The sequence below is a fragment of the Chiloscyllium plagiosum genome, unplaced genomic scaffold (genome assembly GCF_037043375.1).
Source record: "Chiloscyllium plagiosum isolate Xiang-an unplaced genomic scaffold, Cpla_swu_hap1 HiC_scaffold_1, whole genome shotgun sequence".
Taxonomy (NCBI): Eukaryota; Metazoa; Chordata; class Chondrichthyes; order Orectolobiformes; family Hemiscylliidae; genus Chiloscyllium; species Chiloscyllium plagiosum.
The window spans coordinates 112,102,320-112,125,733 of NW_028270139.1; the positions used below are offsets into that span (position 1 = coordinate 112,102,320).

Genomic DNA, 23,414 nt, shown 5'->3' on the forward strand with positions numbered 1-23,414 from the left:
TTGAAAGTGGATTCGCAGGTAGGTAGGATAGTGATGGCGGCATTTGATATGCTTTCCTTCTTTGGTCAGAGTACTGAGTACAGGAGTTGGGAGGTCATGTTGCGGCTGTACAGGACATGTTAGGCCACTTTTGGAATACTGTGTGCAATTCTGGTCTCCTTCCTATCGGAAAGATGTTGTGAAACTTGAAAGGGTTCAGAAAAGATTTACAAGGATGTTGCCAGGGTTGGAGGATTTGAGCTATAGGGAGAGGTTGAATAGGCTGGGGCTGTTTTCCCTGGAGCGGAGGCTGAGGGGTGACATTAGAGAGGTTTATAAAATCATGAGGGGCATGAAGTCTTTTCTCTGGGGTAGGGGAGTCCAGAACTGGAGGGCGTAAGTTGAGGGTGAGAGGGGAAGGACATAAAAGAGACCTAAGGGGCAACTTATTCACACAGAGGGTGGTACGTGTATGGAATGAGCTGCCCAGAGGAAGTGGTGGAGACTAGTATGATTGCAACATTTAAAAGACATCTGAATGGGTATATGAATAAGAAGGGTTTGGAGGGATATGGGCCGGGTGCTGGCAGGTGGGATGAGGTTAGGTTGGGACATCTGGTTGGCGTGGACCAAACGGTCTGTTTCTGTGCTGTATATCTCTATGACTTTATGCTATGGCAGTAAACCCTTCTGCTAAATTAAACCAAACACACAGAAAAGCTCACCTCACCTCATAATCTGTTAAAGTATTAGTGACAGAGAACTACCCAAATTCCACTTCTTAACAAAAAAATATCAATTTTATTCTTTAACTGTCAGGTGAACATTAACCAACAACTATTTACAACTCCTAGCCTCCTTTTTCTAAAAGGTTTGTTATCTAACTCCACTCAATAACAATATACTGATCCAATAAATCCCCTATTAAATTTACAGTAACCCAATTTTTCAAAACCAGACAGCGGCTGTCATCTCCGGTGTCGATCTTCTTCTGTTTAGAGATCTCCCTGCGTCATCTTCGGTGTTCTGCTGCACAGATTTTTCATATGAGAAAGGTACCTTTGATATTGTGTGTTTTCAGCAGTCTATGGCAATGGCAAGTGGTGCATTTTCTGGCTGTCCAAAATGCCTGCTTTTTATGCCCCAAACATCGGATTATCTCATTGGTTCGATGTTGACAAAACAGTAAAATTCAAATTTGATTGGGTTTTAGTATCTTGGGGCATAGTTTAAACTGATGGGTTAAATTTGAACAGCTGTGAAAGCAACTTATACACTTAATGGTAAGGTCCTAGGGAGTGTTGCTGAACAAAGAGGCCTTGGAGTGCAGGTTCGTAGCTCCTTTAAAGTGGAGTCGCAGGTAGATAGGATAGTGAAGAAGGCGTTTGGTATGCTTTCCTTTATTGGTCAGAGTATTGAGTACAGGAGTTGGGAGGTCATGTTGCGGCTATACAGGACATTGGTTAGGCCACAGTTGGAATACTGCACGCAATTCTGGTCTCCTTCCTATCAGAAAGATGTTGTGAAACTTGAAAGGGTTCAGCAAAGATTTACAAGGATGTTGCCAGGGTTGGAGGATTTGAGCTATAGGGAGAGGTTGAATAGGCTGGGGCTGTTTTCCCTGAAGCGTCGGAGGCTGAGGGGTGACCTTATAGAGATTTACAAAATTATGAGGGGCATGGATAGGATAAATAGACAAAGTCTTTTCCCGAGGATCGGGGAGTCCAGAACTAGAGGGCATAGGTTTAGGGTGAGAGGGGAAAGATATAAAAGAGACCTAAGGGGCAACTTTTTCATGCAGAGGGTGGTACGTGTATGGAATGAGCTGCCAGAGGATGTGGTGGAGGCTGGTACAATTGCAACATTTAAGAGGCATTTGGACTGGTATATGAATAGGAAGGGTTGGGAGGGATATGGGCCGGGTGCTGGCAGGTGGGACTGGATTGGGTTGGGATATCTGGTCGGCGTGGACGGGTTGGACTGAAGGGTCTGTTTCCATGCTGTACATCTCTTTTACTCTATGATTCTATAATTAATATCTGGGTTACAGGCAAAATGTTATATCTTTCAATTTTCCAGCACACTCTGTGGCACGACAGGTGCTTGCCAGCTTTCACTCACTCTTAAAGATACAGTACACGCCCTTCAATTTCATTATAGTGTGGGTTTCCTCCAAGTGCACTGGTTTCCCCCCCACAGTCTAAAGATATGCAGGTTAGGTGGACTGGCCATTGTATCCAGGGATGTGCAGGCTAAGTAGATTAGCCATGGGAAATGTAGGGTTACAGGGATAGGGTAGTGAGGTGAGTCTGGGTGGATGCTCTTTAGAAGGTCAGTGTGGACTCGATGGACTGAATAACCTGCATCCATACTGTAGGGACTCTATGATATAACACTATGATACAGTACAGTTTGTTATCAACAAACACAATGACTTGGATCCCATTTACCACCTCCCGAGATAAAGAACAGGAAACGACATCACTACCGGAAATGACGTCACCAACCCAAGGAAACCTAAACACAAATAAAAAATGGGCTATACCACCAGTGCTTCATCCGGAGGCTCATTGACGATGTTACCTCGTATGGTGACGAAACATCTGAAAGTGAACCGATCAACTCAACGAGCAAACCTACATCCCGAACTTCAACCTGAGCTACAAATCTTCTCTGCTAAGATTTAGAAGAGGCATGAGGGGCATTTTTTTTTTAACACAGTAGATGGTTTGCATGTGGAAAGAACTTCCTGAGGAGGCGGTGGGTGTGGACACAATTACAACATTTAAAAGACATTTGGATAAGTACATGAAAAGGAAAAGTTTGAAAGGATATGGGCCAAGAGTAGACAGGCAGGACAAGTTTAGTTTAGGATTATATTTGGTATGGACTGGTTGGATCAAAGGGTCTGTTTCTGTGTTGTATGACTCTATGACATTATAAAGTACAGTCAGTTCTGATATAATATGATAGTTCCATTCTTGTGCAATTTTACGTTATAAGAAAATCATACAGTAGCCATGCATTTAAACTAATGGGGCTGGAATCACGTTATAGCCATACAGGTAAGAAAAGCTTGCATTCTACAAATAACAATCTCAACTCTTCAATCTCATTAAAGCCAATTCACAGTGGCTGTAGTCATGTTCTGCTCAGAATTTTCTGATTTTGCTGAAATTGTATTTGGATTTCTATGTATGAAAAGCTTTTAGAGAAAATAAATCCAAGATATTTTAATGATGCACAGACAAATAGGATTATAAGACATAAGAACGTAAAAATTAGGAGCAGGAGTAGGTCGTCTGGCCCTTCAAGCCTGCTCCGCCATTCATGATGATCATTGCTGATTTTTTCTCGGACTCAGATCCACTTAGCTGAGCTCTCACCATATTGGTTAACTCCTTTATTGTTCAAAAAAATGTCTACCTTAGCTTTAAAAACATTTACTGAAGTAGTGTCAACGACTTCGCTGGGCAAGGAACTACATGATTAACAACCCTCTGGGTGAAAAAGCTCCTTCTCAATTCACTTCTAAATCTGCTCACCCTAATCTTGAGGCTGTGCTCTCTTGTCCTAGCTTCACCTGCCAATGGAAACATCCTTTCTACTTCCATCTTCCCTTCATAATTTTCTATCTTTCTATAAGACCCCTCTTTAGTCTTCCGAATTCCAATGAATATAATCCCAGTCTACTCAATCTCCCCTCATAAGCCAACACCATCAACTCCGGAATCAACCTCTTTGCCCCCTCCAATGCTCGTCCATCCTTTCTCAAGTAAGGAGACCAAAACTGCACACATTACTCCAGGTGTGACCTCACCAGCTCCTTGTTCAGTGGAACGTAACCTCTCTGTTTTTACACTCAATCCCTTTAGCAATGAAGAATAAAATTCCATTTGCCTTCCTAATTACAGACCAAACTTCTGTAATTCATGCATAAGGACACCCAGGTCCTTCTGCATAGCAGCATGCTGCAACTTTTACCGTTCAAGTAATAATCCTTTTTACTGTTACTCCTACCAAAATGGATGACCTCACATTTATTAACATTGTATTCCATCTGCCAGACCTTTGCCCACTCACTTAAAGTATTTATGTTCCTTTGCAAAGTTTCACAGTCCTCTGCACACTTTGCTCTACCACTCATCTTAGTGTCATCTGCAAACTTTGACACCTTATACGTGGTTCCCAACTCCAAATCATTTATCTAAATTGTAAATAATTGCAGTCCCAACACCGATCCCTGAGGCACATCACTAGTCACTGATTGCCAGCCAGAATACACTCATTTATCTCCACTCTTTGGTTCCAAATCGATTCAAGTGGAGACTATCCCATCGGTACAGATCCCCCCCGGTTCCAAAACTGATGCCAATGCCCCATGAAATGGATACCCTCTTTCCCACACCACTCCCATAGTCACATGTTTACTTCCCTAATTTTCTTATCCCTATGCCAATTAACACTTGGCTCGGGCAGTAATCCAGAGATTATGACCCTCAAGGATCTGTTTCTTAATTTCATTCCTGGTACTTGATAATATCCAAATAGGTCCTCCTTCCCAACTTGCCTATGTTGTTAGTCCCATGGTGGACCATAACAACTGGATCCTCCCCCTCCAACATTCTTTCAAGTCAGTTAGAGATGCCCTTCACCCTGGCACCAGGCAAGCAACACACCACGCAGGACTCCTGATCTGGTTGCAAAAGATACTATCTATTCCGTTAATTATAGAATCCCCTGTAACTACCACTTGTCTTTTTGCTTCCCTCTCTTGAATGGCCTTCTGCACCATGGTGCCGTGTTCAGCTGGTTCATCCTCCCTGGAACCCTTTTCCTCATCTACACAGGGAACAAGCATCTCATACATATTGGATAAGGTCAAAAGTTGAGGCTCCACCACTTCTGAACTCAGGATCCACCTACCTTCCTCACTTGCAATCACACCCTGTTGTCACAAACTGAATTTGAATCACTTAATCTACCAGGTATGATTGCCTCCTGAAACCAAGCATTCAGGTAACTCTCCCCCTCCCAGCTGTGCCACAGTGTTTGAAGGTTAGATTCCAGATCATCAACTCTAAGCCGGAGTTTCTCAGTAACCAACACTTGTGTAAGTGTGGTCACTGCCATCCACAATGGGATCGGCCAGCTCCCACATCATACAGCACATCACCTACCCAGCCATTTCTACTTAGTTAATTACTGCAATACTTTATATAAATTTATGAGTTAAATAATTTCTAACACTTCTCTGCTATGGTCTTTTTCAAATAACCAATTAATAGATAAATTTTTAAAAAGTAATTTTTTAAACCAATCACACCATACAGAAGAAATAGAAAAGCTTTACCTTATCAACAGACCACAGAGTCTTTTTTTAGGTTAGAGGAGGAGGGCGGTTGGGAGACACTACCTGTTTAGTGTCTCGGGATCAGCTGATGCCCAAATATATCAATTCACTCATCTTCTCAAACCTCAATGAACCGCTTCTCCCACAAGATAAGTTTTTAAATGGAGAACTTACCTTCCTGACCACCCCCAGTTTCCGTTCTCACCGCTTCCGCTGCACATATGAAGACTTAAGAGCAGTCCTTTGAGTAGGCCCCACCATCTGATTAATTCTTCTGAATATAATCTCTACTCCATTCTCTTTCTACCCTCATAAACCTGGACTCCCTAGTCAATCAAAATACTCACCTAGACTTGAATAGGTTGAATGACCCACCCTCCATTGCACTCTGCAGAAGATAATTTCACAGACTAAAATCCTTCTTAGACAAAGCTATTTCACCACAGCTTTATCCCAGGAGACCTCGTATTCTTAAATTGTGTTCCCTAGTTCCAGTTTCTCCCAGAAGAATAAACATCCAATATTTATGCAATCAAGTGTCCTCGGGATCTATAAGTTTCAATAAAATCAACTCCTATTCACTTGAACTCTGATTTTTCAAACAAGGCTACCAGACATACTCTAGATGTAATTTCACAAAGGCCAAATACACTTGAAGCAAAACCTCCCTACTTCTATTTTCCATTCCCTTTGCATCCTATTGTTTTCCTAATTATTGACTTATGTAGCAGGACACCCAGATTCCATGTGTGCCATGAATTGTGCAATCTCTATTTCAATAGTATACTGCTTCTCTATTCTTCCCGTGAAAGTGGACAAATTCACATTTACCCACATTGTTATCCTGCCAAATTTCTGTCCACTTACTTAACCAATCTGTATCACTTTGTAGACTTTTAAACCTCATCTTGACAACTTATTTTCCTATGTGTCTTAATTCATTGGCAAATGTAGCTACCATACATTCATCCTAGTCATTAATATAAATTGTAAATATCTGAGACCCCAGCATTGATCCCTGTGGCACTTAACTAGTTGCATTAATTGCTTACCAATAATGCTGTGAAGAGTTGGCAGATGCACAGGAGGCTGGTGGGGATCAGAAACCAATGTAATTTATTAAGGACAGGGGTGAAGAGTATTAATGTGGGATGTAACATAGGCCGTGTTTTGAACAAAATTAACTTCATGGTGAGTGCAATATACAAGGACAGCAATAATCGAATATGAAAGTAGAGGTATGTAACAAGCAGCAGATGGACTGAGATTAGGGTGTAGCTTTACAGTCTGTTAAAATAATGCAGGTTATACACCTACCAGAGTTCTGAAAATCTGATCCCGATTTCCTAGAGGCCATTTAGAATCTAGAAAAAGGCAAGTAATGCTGATTAATAATCAAAGATATTTGAGGTTGCATAGCCAACACATTAAATTAAATAAAAGCAGAAATTACTGGAGAATCTTAGCAGATGTGGTATCATCTGTGAGAAGAAAACAAAGATAATGTTTCAAATCTGGAGATTTTTCTTCAACTCTGCTTTATTCCCACAGATGTTGCAGAGCATAAACCAGAGTTGAAGAGAAGTCACCAGATTTGAAACATTAACTCTGTTTTCTTCCCACAGATGCTGCCAGACCTGCTGAATTTCTCCAGCAATTCTTCTTTTCCTTTCAGATGTCCAACATCTGCAAATCTTCATTTGAACTTAGACACTAAATTACACACTACATTGAATTTAAGATTCTAACTTTACATCTATGGTAGTAAGATTGTTATGATATATTGAAGACTACACTGGCAATGACACAAATTTGCTAAGATAATTACTGTTAAGATATTGTACTATTTTGGCTACAAGGCCCATCTACATTTCTGCTTTGGTGCTGTTGTACACTGTGCCAACCCAAGTACAATAGTTGAAACCAATAATATGCATTTTTTTTAATAAATGGCCTTAACGTAGCAAAGCATTCCAATGCTTCACAGGTGTGTTATCAAACAAGATTGATAATAAGCCAAATAAAGAGATTTTAGGACCAGTGACCAATATCTTGATCAAAAAATTAGTTTTTTTAAAAAGAAGAATAGATAGAGAAATGCAAAGTTTAGGAGGGAAGTCAAGAAAATTGAAGTTGAAGACAATTCTGGTGCTGCAGAGAGGAGAACGGATAGAGCCATGGACAAATTTGAAAACAAGGACAAGAAATTAAAACCAGAATATTGTTTATTCACTACAGCCTCCAATGTACCAGCTAAATCTTTGGGCACAAAGGAGGACCAAGAAAATGATAAGGAAAGAAGAACAGAATATAAATGCTATCTAGCAAAAAACACGAAAATATACCGTAAATTCTTCTTTAGGTATGTAAAAAGAAAACATTTGCCATGGTGGCTCAGTGGTTAGCACTGCTGCCTCACAGCACCAGGGACGTGGATTTGATTTCACCCTCAGGCAGTCTTTGTGGAGTTTGCACATTCTCCCCATGTCTGCATGGGCTTCCTCCTGGTCGTCTGGTTTCTTCCCACAGTCCAAAGATTGCAGATTAGGTGAATTGGCCATAATAAATTGCCCCGTAGCATCCAGGGATGTGAGAGCTAGGTGAATTAGCCATGAGAAATGCAGGGTGACAGGGAGAGGATAGGAGGGTGGGTCTGGGTGGGATGCTCTTTAGAGAGTTGCTGTGGACTCAATGGGTTGAATGGCCTGCTTCCACACTCTAGAGATTCTACGATTTAAGATAAACATGGGCCCATTAAGTCACAGTCTGGACAATTTAAATTGGGGGAAAGCAGAAGTGACAGAGAAGTTAAATGATTACTTTGTATTTATTGTCACAGAGAAAGATACAAGAGTTGCATAGAATGCGGAAGTGGTGGAGGCAGGTCCACTTACAACATTTGAAAGGAAGCTGGATGGGTATATGAATAGGAAGGGTTGAGAGGGATATGGGCCAAATACTGGCAAGTGGAACTAGATTTATTTAGGATATCTGGTCAGCATAGACGAGTTGGAAGGAAAGGTCTGTTTCTGTGCTGTACATCTCTATGACAATGACTCTATGACACCAGGAGTAACAGTGCAGGAATAGGAGGCGAATTGATTGCACGTCATTCTTTCATTACAACCTGATAGATAAGAATGAAACTAGGATGCTTCAGTCCAACCCACTGCATGACAATGGAGAGGTGTCGGAGAAGGATAGCATGGTCAGCTATCTCAAAGTGAATAGAGAAGGACCAGGTGGATTAGTTTCATCCTCAACGCAATCACATGGGATAATAAAAGAATTGTGATAGCTTGGCAAGTGCAGAAATAACATCTTCCATTTCAATTTGATGAAATGTGTGTGAAGCATTACGCTATTTACAGATATACACACCACCCTGCCCAACTTGTTAATTGACTGTACCATTCAATAGCTGAAAATGTGTTGCTGGAAAAGCGCAGCAGGTCAGGCAGCATCCAGGGAACAGGAGAATCGACGTTTCGGGCATAAGCCCTTCTTCGGTTTCCTGAAGAAGGGCTTATGCCCGAAACGTAGATTCTCCTGTTCCCTGGATGCTGCCTGACCTGCTGCGCTTTTCCAGCAACACATTTTCAGCTCTGATCTCCAGCATCTGCAGACCTCATTTTCTCCTGTACCATTCAATAAGCATTCAGACAGACAACAGGAAACTGCATTCAATGGTGATGGTTCTTCTGAAACCATTACAGAAGTTCAAATGAATAAAGCATTCGACTCACATTTTCCCAGGTCCATTTTTCATTTGCTATTTCATTAACCTCTCAGCCTCATTTCAATCTGACATGAAGACTTTGAGAGTATCACAGACCTGCACATAGTGCCAATTTAATTTCTACTTGATAATGGTGCTTCATCTTTCCCAGTGACCTGTAACAATCTTACAAATACTGCAACCAGGGTTCAACTAGCAATACCCCACAACATTTCAATTTCTTTTCACTCTTCTTGGGCGGCACGGTGGCACAGTGGTTAGCACTGCTGCCTCACAGTTACCAGAGACACGGGTTCAATTCCCGCCTCAGGCAACTGTCTGTGTGGAGTTTGCACATTCTACCTGTGTCTGTGTGGGTTTCCTCCGGGTGCTCAGGTTTCCTCCCACAGTCCAAAAATGTGCAGGTTTGGTGAACTGGCCTTGCTAAAGTGTTAGGTGAAGGGGGAAATATAGGGGAATGGGTCTCGGTGGGTTGCTCTTCGGAGGGTTGGTGTGGACTTGTTGGGCCAAAGGGCCTGTTTCCACACTGTAAGTAATCTAATCTAAAAATTCTTAATTGTAGCAGTCCATTCATAATTTCCAACTCTTGTCACCATTTTGCTTTCCCTCTCACCGACTTCCCCATCCTTGCTGATTCTATGGCATATATTATGTACTTTAAATTTAGAGTCATAAAGTCATAGAGATGTACAGCATGGAAACAGACCCTTCGCTCGAACCAGTCAACACCGACCAGATATCCCAACCCAATCTAGTCCCACCTGCCAGCTCCCGGCCCATATCCCTTCATATTCGTATACACATCCAAATGTCTTTTAAATATTGCAATTGTACCAGCCTCCACCACTTCCTCTGGCAGCTCATTCCATACTTGTACCACCCTCTGTGTGAAAATGTTGCCCCTTAGGTATCTTTTATATCTTTCCCCTCTCACCCTAAACCTATGCCCTCCAGTCTGGACTCCCTGACCTCAGGGAAAGGACTTGGCTTATTTACCCTATCCATGCCCCTCTATAAGGTCACCCCTCAGCCTCCGACACTCCAGGGAAAACAGCCCCAGCCTGTTCAGCCTCTCCCAATAGCTCAAACGCTCCAACCCTGGCAACACCCTTTCAAGTTTCAAACATCCTTCCGATAGGAAGGATACCAGAACTGCATGCAATATTCCAACAGTGGCCTAACCAATGTCCTGTACAGCCGCAACATGACCTCCCAACTCCTGTACTCAATACTCTGACCAATAAAGGAAAGCATACCAAATGCCACCTTCACTATCCTATCTACCTGCGACTCCTCTTTCAAGGAGCTATGAACCTGCACTCCAAGGTCTCTTTGTTCAGAACACTCCTTAGGACCTTACCATTATGCGTATAAGTACTGCAAAGATTTGCTTTCCCAAAATGCAGCACCTCGCATTTATCTGAATTAAACTCCATCTGCCACTTGTCAGCCCATTGGCCCATCTGGTCAAGATCCTGTTGTAATCTGAGGTAACCTTCTTCGCTATCCACTACACCTCCAATTTTGGTGTCATCTGCAAACTAACTGTACCTCTTACGCTTGCATCCAAATCATTTATGTAAATGACAAAAAGTAGAGGACGCAGCACCAATCCTTGTGGCACTCCACTGGTCACAGGCCTCCAGTCTGAAAAACAACCCTCCACCACCACCATCTGTCTTCTACCTTTGAGCCAGTTCTGTATCCAAATGGCTAGTTCTCCCTGTATTCCATGAGATCTAAACTTGCTAATCAGTACACTGGAGCATGATCAGAGATGGCAATATTACCAATCGTACAGGATGCCACCAGATCCAGGGTTACCGCAGGGGTCAGAAAAAAATCAATCCTCGTGTGACATCTGTGCAGATTGGAGAAAAACGTGAAATCCCTACCTGTAGGGTGGAGACACCTCCAGACGTCCACCAATCCTAATTCCCCACACAAACCCAATAACTGTTTAGTTTGTGCAGAGGGTATCGAGGGACCTTTAGGCAACCTGTGTACTGTGGTGTCCATGAGGCAGTTAAAATCTCCCCCTATAATGATGTGCCGAGACTTGAGACTTATCAGTTTAGAAAAAGCATCTACCAAGAATTTAAGAGGATGAGCTAGGGGACAATAAACATTTAAAATGCCATATTCTTTCCCATTTATCAAGGCTTTAAGATTTACAAACCTCCTGTATGTGTCTTTAACGCATTCCAACAATTTAAATGAGAGATTTTTCCTTACCAACATAGCCACTCCCCTACTTCTGGTATCAAATGATGAAAAATAAACTTGGTCAAAGCCATTCTGCTGTAATTTCAGATGCTCCTTGTCATCCAAATGTGTCTCCTGTAACAAAGCAATATCCACCTTCTCCTTTCTAAGACTCAAGAGTACCTTCTTCCTCTTAATTAGTGAGTGACTTCCCTTGATATTCCAGGTACACCGTTTAATCAAATCATTAGCCATAATCTTCTGCAATTACATTTAAATTCGAGAGGAGGAACCCGAACCACAAATTGCTGAGCCTTAGTGTCGCATGATCCACCAAATATAAAAACTACATAAACTAAAACCACTACATTTAACAAACATACAAAATTATTAAAAATAAAAAACAACAAAAACCAGAAAACAAACCAACATATAAAGTGCCAATAGCGCTGAGTAGGGGAACTCACCCCCTGCCCGGAGGGGGCAACTACCCGTCCCGAACTGCCCATAAATAGGCATCTAACCATCTCAACCACCTTCGCTTCTCCCAGCTAGAGCCGCATCGCAAGCACAAGCTAAAAAGAATAAACACCCCATAGAATATCAATATGAATTAAAAAAAACATTCTTTTATAAAAAAAAGGAATAAATACCCCACCCATCCTTTGGTATGTCCTAACTCCAACCGGATTTCCTCCATTTCTTTTACAGAATGATAAACACATACCCAAGCAACGATATTTATACATACTACAATTGTTTAACTTAGGTTAGTTTGTCCACAAAGTCTCTTGCCTTCTCGGATGTGTCAAAGAGATGAACGGATCCATCTAAGGTGATTCGAAGCACTGCCGGATATCTCAGGGAGTACTGAATCCCAAGCTCCTTCAATCTTCTCTTGACACCATCATACGATTTTTGTTTCTGGAACACCGCCGCTGAAAAGTCCTGAAAAAACATGATCTTGGACCCCTCGTAAGTTAGGGCCTTTGGATCCTTCCCCTGGAGTCTGGAAGCCTCCATGACTCTCTCCTTATCCCGGTAATGATGGAACCGCACCAGGAAAGGACGAGCGTTGACCCAGACCCGGCCTCTATGCTGCGACCCGGTGAGCCCTCTCTATCTTCAATCCTCTTAAGCCAGTCTCCGAGTCAAGGAATTTCAGAAGCCAATCTTCAACAAATTCCGCAGGCTGCTCACCTTCCTTACCCTCGGGCAGACCGATGATCCAAATGTTTTTTCTCCTGCCCCTGTTTTCAAGATCATCCACTTGGTCACACAAATTATGAACCTGCATCTTCAGGGCTTGGATCTCTTCCTTGAATGAACTGGCATCAGCTTCCACCACTGTGACCCTGTGCTCCACCTCATCCGTCCTCTTCTCCAGGTCTCCCAGCTGCTGCTCATGCTTCTGCAGCATGAGAGAGACTGGAGCCAGCTTCTCTTCAATCTGTTTCCCCAACATATCGCGAGATTTCGAGAGCTGGTTCACCAGGTCCTGGAGAGTAATCTGCTCTGAGGCTGGTGCAGGCCTGGCCTCAGATGCTCCTCCTCCCTTTTTCGGCATTTCTGGACAGTTGAAAATACAGGTAAGTCAATTTTTAAATGTTTCTTGGGGCTCCACAATCTTTCCAACACCCCAAGAAATCCTGATGACCTTGGTTGGGTGGGTTAAAGGACCGTCCTGCTCCTGCTGGGATACGAAGCTCTGCAGTGTGATCTTCTCAGGTCGCCGCCATCTTAGATCCCCCCTCCATCACTATTTTAAAACAAATAGAATTATGGTCGCTCGTCCCAAAGTGCTCCCCCACTGACACCTCAGTCACCTGCCCTGCCTTATTTCCCAAGTGTAGGTCAAGCTTTGCAACTTCTCTAGTAGATGGAAATGTGTTGCTGGAAAAGCGCAGCAGGTCAGGCAGCATCTAGGGAACAGGAGAATCGACGTTTCGGGCATTAGCCCTTCTTCAGGAAAGAAGGGCTAATGCCCGAAACGTCGATTCTCCTGTTCCCTAGATGCTGCCTGACCTGCTGTGCTTTTCCAGCAACACATTTCCATCTCTGATCTCCAGCATCTGCAGACCTCACTTTCTCCTCAACTTCTGTAGTAGGTACATCCACATACTGAATCAGAAAATTGTCTTGCACACACTTAACAAATTCCTCTCCATCAAAACTTTTTACACTATGGCACTATGTTTGGAAAGTTAAAATCCCTTACCATAACTACCCTATTATTCTTACAGATAGCTGAGATCTCCTTACAAGTTTGTTTCTCAATTTCCCTCTGACTATTAGGGGGTCTATAATAAGATGATCATCCCTTTCTTATTTCTCAGTTCCATCCCAATAACGTCCCTGGATGTATTTCTGGGAATATCCTCCCTCAGCACAGCTGTAATGCTATCCCTTATCAAAAATGCCACTATCCCTTATCAAAAATGCCACTCCCCCTCCTCTCTTGCCTCCCTTTCTATCCTTCCTGTAGCATTTGTATCCTGGAACATTAAGCTGCCAATCCTGCGCCATGTTTCTGTCATTGCTATGATATCGCAGTCCCATGTTCCTAACCATGCCCTGAGTTAATCTGCCTTCCCTGTTAGGCCCCTTGCATTGAAATAAATGCAGTATAATTTATTAGTCCTACCTTGTCCCTGCTTGCCCTGACTGTTTGATTCACTTCTGTTCTCAACTGTACTAGTCTCAGATTGATCTCTTTCCTCACTATCTCCCTGGGTCTCACCCCCCCCCACCTTACTAGTTTAAATCCTCCCAAGCAACTCTAGCAAATCTCTCTGCCAGTATATTAGTCCCCTTTCAATTTAGGTGCAATCCATCCTTCTTGTACAGGTCACTTCTACTCCAAAAGAGATTCCAATGATCCAAAAATGTGAATCCTTCTCCCAAACACCAGCTCCTCAGCCATGCATTCTTCTGCTCTATCCTCCTATTCCTGCCCTCACTAGCTCATCGCACTGGGAGTAATCCACATATTACTACTCTCGAGGACCTCCTTTTAAAATTTCTGCCTAACTCTCTGTAATATCCCTTCAGAATCTCAACCTTTTCCGTTCTTATGTAATTGGTTCCAATGTGGACAATGATCTGTTGCTGGCCTCTCTCTCCAGTGAGAACAGTCTGCACCCTCTCTGAGACATCCTTGATCCTGGCACCAGGGAAGCAACACAGCATTCTGCTTTTTCACTGCTGGCCACAGAAACGTCTGTCTGTACCTCGGGCTTCAGAATCCCCAACACAATTGATCTCTTAGAAGCCGACGTTCCCCTCGTTGCATTACAGCCAGTCTCAACACCAGAAACTTGGCTGTTCATGCTACATTCCCCTGAGAATCCATCACCCCCTACATTTTCCAAAACAGCATACCTATTTGAAATGGTTATCCACAAAAGACTCCTCCCCTAGGTGCCTAACTTTCTTACCTTTCCTGGAGTTAACCCATCTATGTGACTTTCCCCCCTTCCTATAACTGCCACCCATCACATACTGTTGCTGTTGCAAATTCCTCATTACTTTTAACTGTCTCTCCAACCAATCCATTCAATCTGATAAGATTCACATCCAACAGCATTTATGGCAGATATAATCTGCAGTAACCCTGAAACTCTCTTTCAACTCCCACATCTGACAAGAAGTACATATCACTGTACTAAAGGTCATTTTTGCTCCTTCACAATCTTCAGACCCAGAAAATAGCACCGTCTTATTCCTCTACAAAACATTGCCCAGGTTAAATTAATAGTTATGGCTTATATTTTAAGTTTAATCAAGAGACATATCTCCCAAAATATATAAACAAGAAAAAATCCCACTCTAGTCACTACTGCAGCCTTTCTGTTGGAATTTTACAACAACAATTAACTTATCTGGTTCTGCGCTGAGAACTTCGCCCAAACAGGTTCCTCCAAGATTAGTTGCGAATTTCACTATTTGGTAGTTTTCCCAGATGCACTCCGATGTCCAGTGATACATGAATTCAAACAACAAAGGCAGTAACTGTGCAGGTTCTCTCTCACGCCTGCACTGTCCTCACCATGTCTATTTGAGCGGCTAGTTTCATAAAAGAGAAATATGAGGGAAAAAGTGGGTCTGGGAGGAAGGATCATGACTGTGATGGAAAGCTTATATGTAGGTCTGTGACAAAGTGCAAAGAAAAGACACAGAAGTCTGGTCAGTCTTCTGATGAATGATTACTTTTTCTAAGCTAGAACATAATGAGTTGCTAGAACATAATTTTGAGACACTTGGAATAAAGAGGTTGACACAAACAATGACTGCTGAAAATGACAGGACGAGGGATGATGAATGAGTACAGGAAAATGGGTAAATATATATGTAAAAATAATGAACCAATAATTTTTGCCAAAGCTTGTTAAGTTCACAGGTAACTGGGTCTTTGGGGAAAGAGACAAAATCAGAAAGGAAGAAACAACAGAGTGGTAAAAACAATGACTGCAGATGCTGGAAACCAGAGTCCAGATTAGAGTGGTGCTGGAAAAGCACAGCAGTTCAGGCAGCATCCGAGGAGCAGTAAAATTGACGTTTCGGGCAAAAGCCCTTCATCAGGAATACAGGCAGAGAGCCTGAAGGGAGGAGAGATAAATGAGAGGAGGGTGGGAGTGGGGAGAAGGTAGCATAGAGTACAATAGGTGAGTGGGGGAGGGGATGAAGGTGATCGGTCAGGAAGGGGGAGGGTGGAGTGGATAGGTGGAAAAGAAGATAGGCAGGTAGGACAACTCATGGGGACAATGCTGAGCTGGAAGTTTGGAACTGAGGTGAGTGGGGGAAAGGGAAATGAGGAAACTGTTGAAGTCCACATTAATGCCCTGGGGTTGAAGTGTTCCGAGGCGGAAGATGAGGCATTCTTCCTCCAGGCATCTGGTGGTGAGGGAGCGGCGGTGAAGGTGGCCCAGGACCTCCAGGTCCTTGGCAGAGTGGGAGGGGGAGTTGAAATGTAGGGCCACAGAGCGGTGTGGTTGATTGGTGCGGGTGTCCCAGAGATGTTCCCTAAAGCGCTCTGCTAGGAGGCGTCCTGTCTCCCCAATGTAGAGGAGACCGCATCAGGAGCAACGGATACAATAAATTATATTGGTGTGTTCTATGGTGGAACTGGTCCTCCTGGGAGCAGATACGGCGGAGGCAGAGGAATTGGGAATAGGGGATGGCATTTTTGCAGGAGGTAGGGTGGGAAGAAGTGTAATCCAGGTAGCTGTGGGAGTCGGTGGGTTTGTAAAAAATGTCAGTGTCAAGTCGGTCGTCATTAATGGAGATGGAGAGGTCCAGGAAGGGGAGGGAGGTGTCAGAGATGGTCCAGGTAAATTTAAGGTCAGGGTGGAATGTGTTGGTGAAGTTGATGAATTGCTCAACCTCCTCGCAGGAGCATGAGGTGGTGCCAATGCAGTCATCAATATAGCGGAGGAAGAGGTGGGGAGTGGTGCCGGTGTAATTACGCAAGATGGACTCTTCTACGTAGCCAACAGAGATAGGCATAGCTGGGGCCCATATGGGTGCCCATGGCTACCCCTTTGGTCTGGAGGAAGTGGGAGGATTCGAAGGAGAAATTGTTAAGGGCGAGGACCAGTTCGGCCAAACGAATAAGAATGTCGGTGGAAGGGTACTGTTGGGGACGTCGGGAGGGAAAGAAAGGGAGGGCTTGGAGGCCCTGGTCATGGCGGATGGAGGTGTAGAGGGATTTGATATCCATGGTGAAGATGAGGCATTGGGGGGCGGGGAAACGGTTGTTTTGGAGGAGTGGATGGCATGGGTGGTGTCTCGAACGTATGTGGGGAGTTCCTGGACTAGGGGGGATAGAACAGTGTCGAGGTAGGTAGAGATGAGTTCAGTGGGGCAGGAGCATGCTGAGACAATGGGTCGGCCAGGGTGGTCAGGCTTGTGGATCTTGGGAAGGACAAAACAACAGAGTGACAGACAGCACAAAAAACACACGAACATTTCAGGGAAAGGTCTCAGCGGTCTTGCAGAAAGCTGATATGACATGAAATACCAAAAGGCTTCCGTCTGTACTGTAACCATTCTTAGGTTAGGCAGGTCAGCAAAAATGAGAATGATATTGAAACAATACAAAGTAAAGTTGCAATGGCAGCAAAGAGAGATGATTGCAAGAAAGAAGTCATTAAAATGTTGTGACAGGAGGAATTGAAGACACATGCTTCCCTGCTACGCATAACAATGCAACAGAAAGAAAAAACGTCACAAGACATGGAAACAACGCATAATAAAGACATACAATACAGGAAGGGTAAAGCCATTCACCCCTTCGAGCCTGCTCCACCATTCAATATGATCATGGCTGATCATCCATCTCAGTACCCTGTTCCCACTTTCTCTCCATATCCTTAGATACTTTTAGTTCTAAGAACTACATTTCCATCCACTGGCTCACCACTGTCTGGGTGAAAAATTCCTCTCCTGTCCTCAAAGTTCCACCAATTATCCTTAGACCGTGACCCATGGTTCTGGATTTCCTGTTCATAGAGAACATCCGTACTGCATCCACCCTGTCTAATCCTGATAGAATTTTGTGGGTTTCTTTGAGAAATGGTCTATTGTGTGTTTAAACTGTGACTCCACCCACCATTTTGGACTCCATTCATTGAGTAAACTCAGGAAGAATGTTCCGTAACTAGCCTTACAAAACTTGTAAACTTTTAACATCAGCCTGATAAACCTCCTTGCACTCCCTCAATAGCTAGAATGAGGGGGGACCCTGGTTTGTGAACTTTAGGTGGTCCGTAGAAGAGGGGTGTGTTGAATCCATCCAGTTTCATTTTTTTGGAGGTCTGTCTTGTTAATTTGTCTTGATTTATGAAGTTTCTTCAATGTGGCTCTGACGTTGGGTCTATCGTTACCTGCTGGTAAGCGTTGGTATCTGTGAGCAGTGAGTTTGCCTTCTCAATGTATTGTGTTCAGTTTAAGATGTCGGTCATGCATGCAGGTACCTTTTCTGCAGGTAGGATTACAATGTTTCTGTCTTTTCTGAGTCCTTATAAGGCTTTCCTCTCCTGTGTGTTGAGGGTGTTCCCTTCCTTCTTCCTGCTTAGTGTTGGTGCAACTGTCTGTCTGATGGTCTGCTGGGTTTCTGCTGTGAGTCCATTGTCCTTCAAGGTTGATTCTAATGCTGCTAAGAAGTCCTTTTTGTTCTCTCTGCAGCTGTAGTTCATCCCTCTTAGTAGGACAGCTTTATACATATCAATTAGTGGTCAGACTGTTAGATTTTTAATCCAAGTGTATTGTTCTTTTGTGTGAACTTAGTTTTTCCTGCAGGGATGGATTTTTCATTTTCTCTGTTTACTGTTGTTTGATGCTGATTGCTCGTCTCGTATGTCTGTCCATTCATGGTCTGTCACGTTGGTATATAAAGATTTTTGGTGCGAAATTTCCAATTGCATTTATGGAGTCAGTTGTGGCTATAGAGTCATTGAGATGTACAGCATGGAAACAGACCCTTTGGTCCAACCCGTCCACACCGACCAGATATCCCAACCCAATCTAGTCCCACCTGCCAGCACCCAACCCATATCACTCCAAACCCTTCCTATTCATATACCCATCCAAATGCTTCTTAAATGTTATAATTGTACCAGCCTCCACCACTTCCTCTGGCAGCTCATTCCATACACGTACCACCCTCTGTGTGAAAAGGTTGCCCCTTAGATCTCTTTTATGTATTTCCACTCACACGAAACCTATGCCCTCTAGTTCTGGACTCCCCAACCCTAGGGAAAAGACTTTGTCTACTTACCCTATCCATGCCCCTCATAATTTCATAAACCTCAATAAGGTCACCCCTCAGCCTCCAACGCTCCAAGGAAAACAGCCCCAGCCTGTTCAGCCTCTCCCTATAGCTCAAATCCTCCAACCCTGGAAACATCCTTGTAAATCTTTTCTGAACCCTTTCAAGTTTCACAACATCTTTCCAATAGGAAGGAGACCAGAATTGCACGCAATATTCCAACAGTGGCCTAACCAATGTGCTGTACAGCCGCTACATGACCTCCCAACTCCTGTACTCAATACTCTGACCAATAAAGGAAAGCATACCAAACGCCTTCTTCACTATCCTATCTACCTGCGACTCCACTTTAAAGGAGCTACGAACCTGCACTCCAAGGCCTCTTTGTTCAGCAACACTCCCTAGGACCTTACCATTAAGTGTATAAGTTGCTTTCACAGCTGTTCAAATTTAACCCATCAGTTTAAACTATGCCCCAAGATACTAAAACCCAATCAAATTTGAATTTTACTGTTTTGTCAACATCGAACCAATGAGATAATCCGATGTTTGGGGCATAAAAAGCAGGCATTTTGGACAGCCAGAAAATGCACCACTTGCCATTGCCATAGACTGCTGAAAACACACAATATCAAAGGTACCTTTCTCACTAGGACCAGCAGCAGCAGCAGGGTGATTCAGAACAAGAACAAAGAACAATACAGCACAGGAACAGGCCATTTGGCCCTCTAAGCCTGCTTGCCACATTTAACCTTTGTTTATTAACCGAATCCATATCCCTTTATTCCCTTCCCACTCATGTGTTTATCCCTTTCTCTGGCCCTACTGGAAAGTGGCAAGTAACATTCATGGCACAAAAGTGTCAGGTAATGATCATCTCCAACAGAAGAGATTCTAACCATCATCCCTTGACTTTCAAAAGGCAATACTATTGCTGAATCCTCCACTAACAACATTCTCGGGTTACCAGTAAACAGTACATAGCTAAACTGGATTAGCTATGTAAATACTTTGGTTACAAGTGCAGGTCAGACATTAGGAATTCAGCAGCAAGTAATGAAGGGCTTATGTCCAAAATGTCAATTCTCCTGCTCCTCAGATGCTGTCTGAACAGCTGTGTTTTTCCAGCACCACACGTTTTGATTCTGATCTCCAGCATCTGCAGTCCTCATTCCTCCTAGCAAGTAACACATCTCTTGACTCCCAAAGCCTGTCCACCATCAACAAGTCAGGAATGTGATGAAATACTCTCCAGTCGTTTGGATGAATACAGCCTCAACAACAATCAAAAAGCTTGACACCATTCAGGACAAAGGAGCCTGCTTGACTGACACAAAACCACAAACATTCACTCTCTCCACCACCAATACATAGTAGCAACTGTGTGCCATCTATAAAGTCACCAAGGCCCATAAAACTCCTTCCAAACTCATTGTCACTACAATCTAGAAGAACAAGGACAACAGATTAGTGGGTACACACCTACCTAAAAGTTCCTCTCTTAGCCATTGTTATCCTGAACTATATCACTGTTACTTCACTGTCACTGGGTCATAGTCCTGGAGCTCCATTCCTAATCGCATTATGTGTACACCTACACCAAATGTACTGCAGCAATTGAAGAAGGTAGTTCATTATAGCTGTCTGAAAAGGGCAATCAGGGTGTTGGGTTCTTTTTCTTGAGATTCTTACACCCTTGATGCAACTGCAACATGCCAACTTCTGTGAACAACCAAAATTTTATTAAGTACAAGCTTTCTGGAGAAACCCTTAACACATTTCGCAGAGCTAGCAGAGTTGTATCAAAGATAGCTCTGAACTTCCTTTATACAGTACAAGACTTCCACATTACTGTCAGTAATGCCCACAAAACGGCCCTCGCCATTCCTCTACAGTGACATGCCACTCAAGACACAATGTAGTGATCATATCATTTCCAGAAACAATGCAATGTACATCATCCCTAGATGGCCAGATATGTTATGAATCATTTTTTTTTAACTACAGGATATGGTCAGAATTTTAATTGCAATGTTCTTATTAATTCTGAATCGGGGATAATAATGTAATTCTTTTACTCTGAATAACTAGGAAATGGCTCTGAATGCCAAGAGATAGGGATATAGATTTCTTACATTCTACCTGTAAGACAGAGGCATACCACCCTACCCTCAGGACATCCAATTTCCTGCAGGTCAGTAAATTCACCCTTCAATATCTCAAGGGATGGGAAATAAATGCTGACCCAGCACATGAAGCCCTTATCACTTGAAGAATAAACAAAACTACAAACAATATCAGAATGTATAAAGATCCACGGGCTAACTGCTAATATCTACTGATCACATTATGTCTGAAATAGACAACCACATACGTGCTCCAACAAAGATCTTCATTTTAGCAGTTTGCCAGAGGATCTGTGATAAACAATGAAGTCTTTTAAACAGACAATCTAGTCGTATGTGTATCAAATGTTAAATGTCTGTATTTTGGTGCCTGAGACATCAAATTTATTTTTACTTGCTGAATTGAATCTAGTGTTTTATATCTTCCAGCTCTGGATTTATGCTGAATACATAATAGCATCCTTTGTGAATCTAGAATTTTATCATAGTCTGCTAATTCCAAGTCGTAGAAAAACTCAACACTGTTAAACGGTGTCAGAGTGTAAAGGACATGTTTCTATAACCGATCAATCAGACCTTTTGCAAAGGGGTGTTGTAAAAAAGCCATTAAAGAATGCTTTAACACTTATAATAAGTTAGAATGTGAAAATGTTGGCACTTTAACATGATTTATTCATGCATAGATGCTTACTGACTAAGAAGTTTCTAAATCAATTCATCAGTGATGCAGTGAGTTATTACTCTGTACTTTTGCCTTGGAGCAAGGGTTGAGACCAGTTGAGGTAATAGCAGTAAAATTTCTACTTATACTTTATCTATTACATGTGAATGGTTTGGATAACTTTAATTCAGTTTCTACTGGGAATTGAGCCGATAGAACAAAAACAATTTCCACAATTTGGTACTCACTCAGACAGACCATTATAATGGTTAATCTAAGATGTTTAAGACATGCTCCAAAATTCAGGGACGAGTCATCTGATTTTTCACCTACGTTTGGCTTGTACTATATTCGACTATAGTAAATATGATATTGCTCCATTTCTTTTTCACAGACACTAATCTCCCTGTCCTTTCTGGTTTATTTGATGATATTTTATGTAATTATGTTGTGTAATGTGAAATAGTTTTTTTTAATAAGACAGAGGGTAAAAAGTAGTGAATAAACAATCTTTTCATGAAAAAGACATGACGTTGTCACCAACAAACACAAAATTACTGGCAAAGTATTGCAAAGATTTACAAAGGACTCACAGCACTCCAGCATTGATATTCCTCCACTAGTGATTTAGAACTGCAATATATTTCAAATTTGGAGTTTAAAGTGTCCCAAACTGGGAAATAAATTCCAAAATTGTACAAGTATTAACATAGAATTAAAAAAAGGCAAGAACACACTAAATGAGAAGCATCTGTATTTCCTGCACTGCACCTGTAACTATAGTTCAAAACTGCTTCATTGATCGTAAAGGATAGAGTTGAAATTGTCAAGTTATAACTTAGTAGTCCATATTTCCTAACTGCTACTGGTTGAACACAGTTGGTTAATTGTCGACAGTTATTTTCTTGTTAAATATGGAAACCCGGTGTTCTTTTAATTTGACTGACTAAGTCACGTAAATTGGGGACTTTGGATATCTTCACTAAATATTTTCACATTTACAATGACTCCAGAATTCAAAATGATTGCCAATGCATGATACAAATAAATCATGATAAAAGGATACTTCATTTATTTGTTCTGTTAACATCATAGAAACATCATCAAAAAAATTGAGGCCAAAGAAAGATATCTGGAGGAATGATTTAAAGCTTGTTCAAACATAGTTATTTTTAAGAAAGATCTGAAATAAGGAGGAGGAAATGAGTGGTGAAATAGATTAGAAAGGAATTCCATATCACAGACCAAATTCTGTGACTGCACAAAACAGGGTGCTGAGGATGTTCACCAAAACATTGCCGGTGCTGGAGTGATTCAGCTATAGAAAGAACTGGAAGTGAAATCTGAGAACACAGAGACAGTAGATGGATTGATAGATGTCAGAGTATATGAAACCTGAAGTTGTCAATGTACATGTGGAAGCTGATTCCGTGTACACAGTTAATACTGACAGAGGTCAACATGTGCACTAAGAAAGTGAAAGACTCCAAGTATAGATTTTTGAGAAGCTTCAGAGATAATATTATGAAGACTAAAAGGTTATAATTAAGTAGATAAGCTTGGAACCAAACAAGAGCAGTTCC

At 42.3% G+C, this 23,414-nt stretch overlaps 1 protein-coding gene across 3 annotated transcripts in view; it reads right to left on the minus strand.

The window, feature by feature from the left end:
• The window catches only part of ubap1 (ubiquitin associated protein 1), a 72,434-nt gene that overhangs the window by 43,904 nt on the left and 5,116 nt on the right, over positions 1–23,414 (minus strand). For all 3 annotated transcript variants that reach the window (XM_043687518.2, XM_043687529.2, XM_043687521.2), the window contains one exon: positions 6,650–6,696. In XM_043687518.2, the coding sequence (XP_043543453.1) occupies positions 6,650–6,689 (40 nt within the window). In that variant the 5' untranslated portion in view covers positions 6,690–6,696. The remainder of the gene's footprint in view (positions 1–6,649; positions 6,697–23,414) is intronic.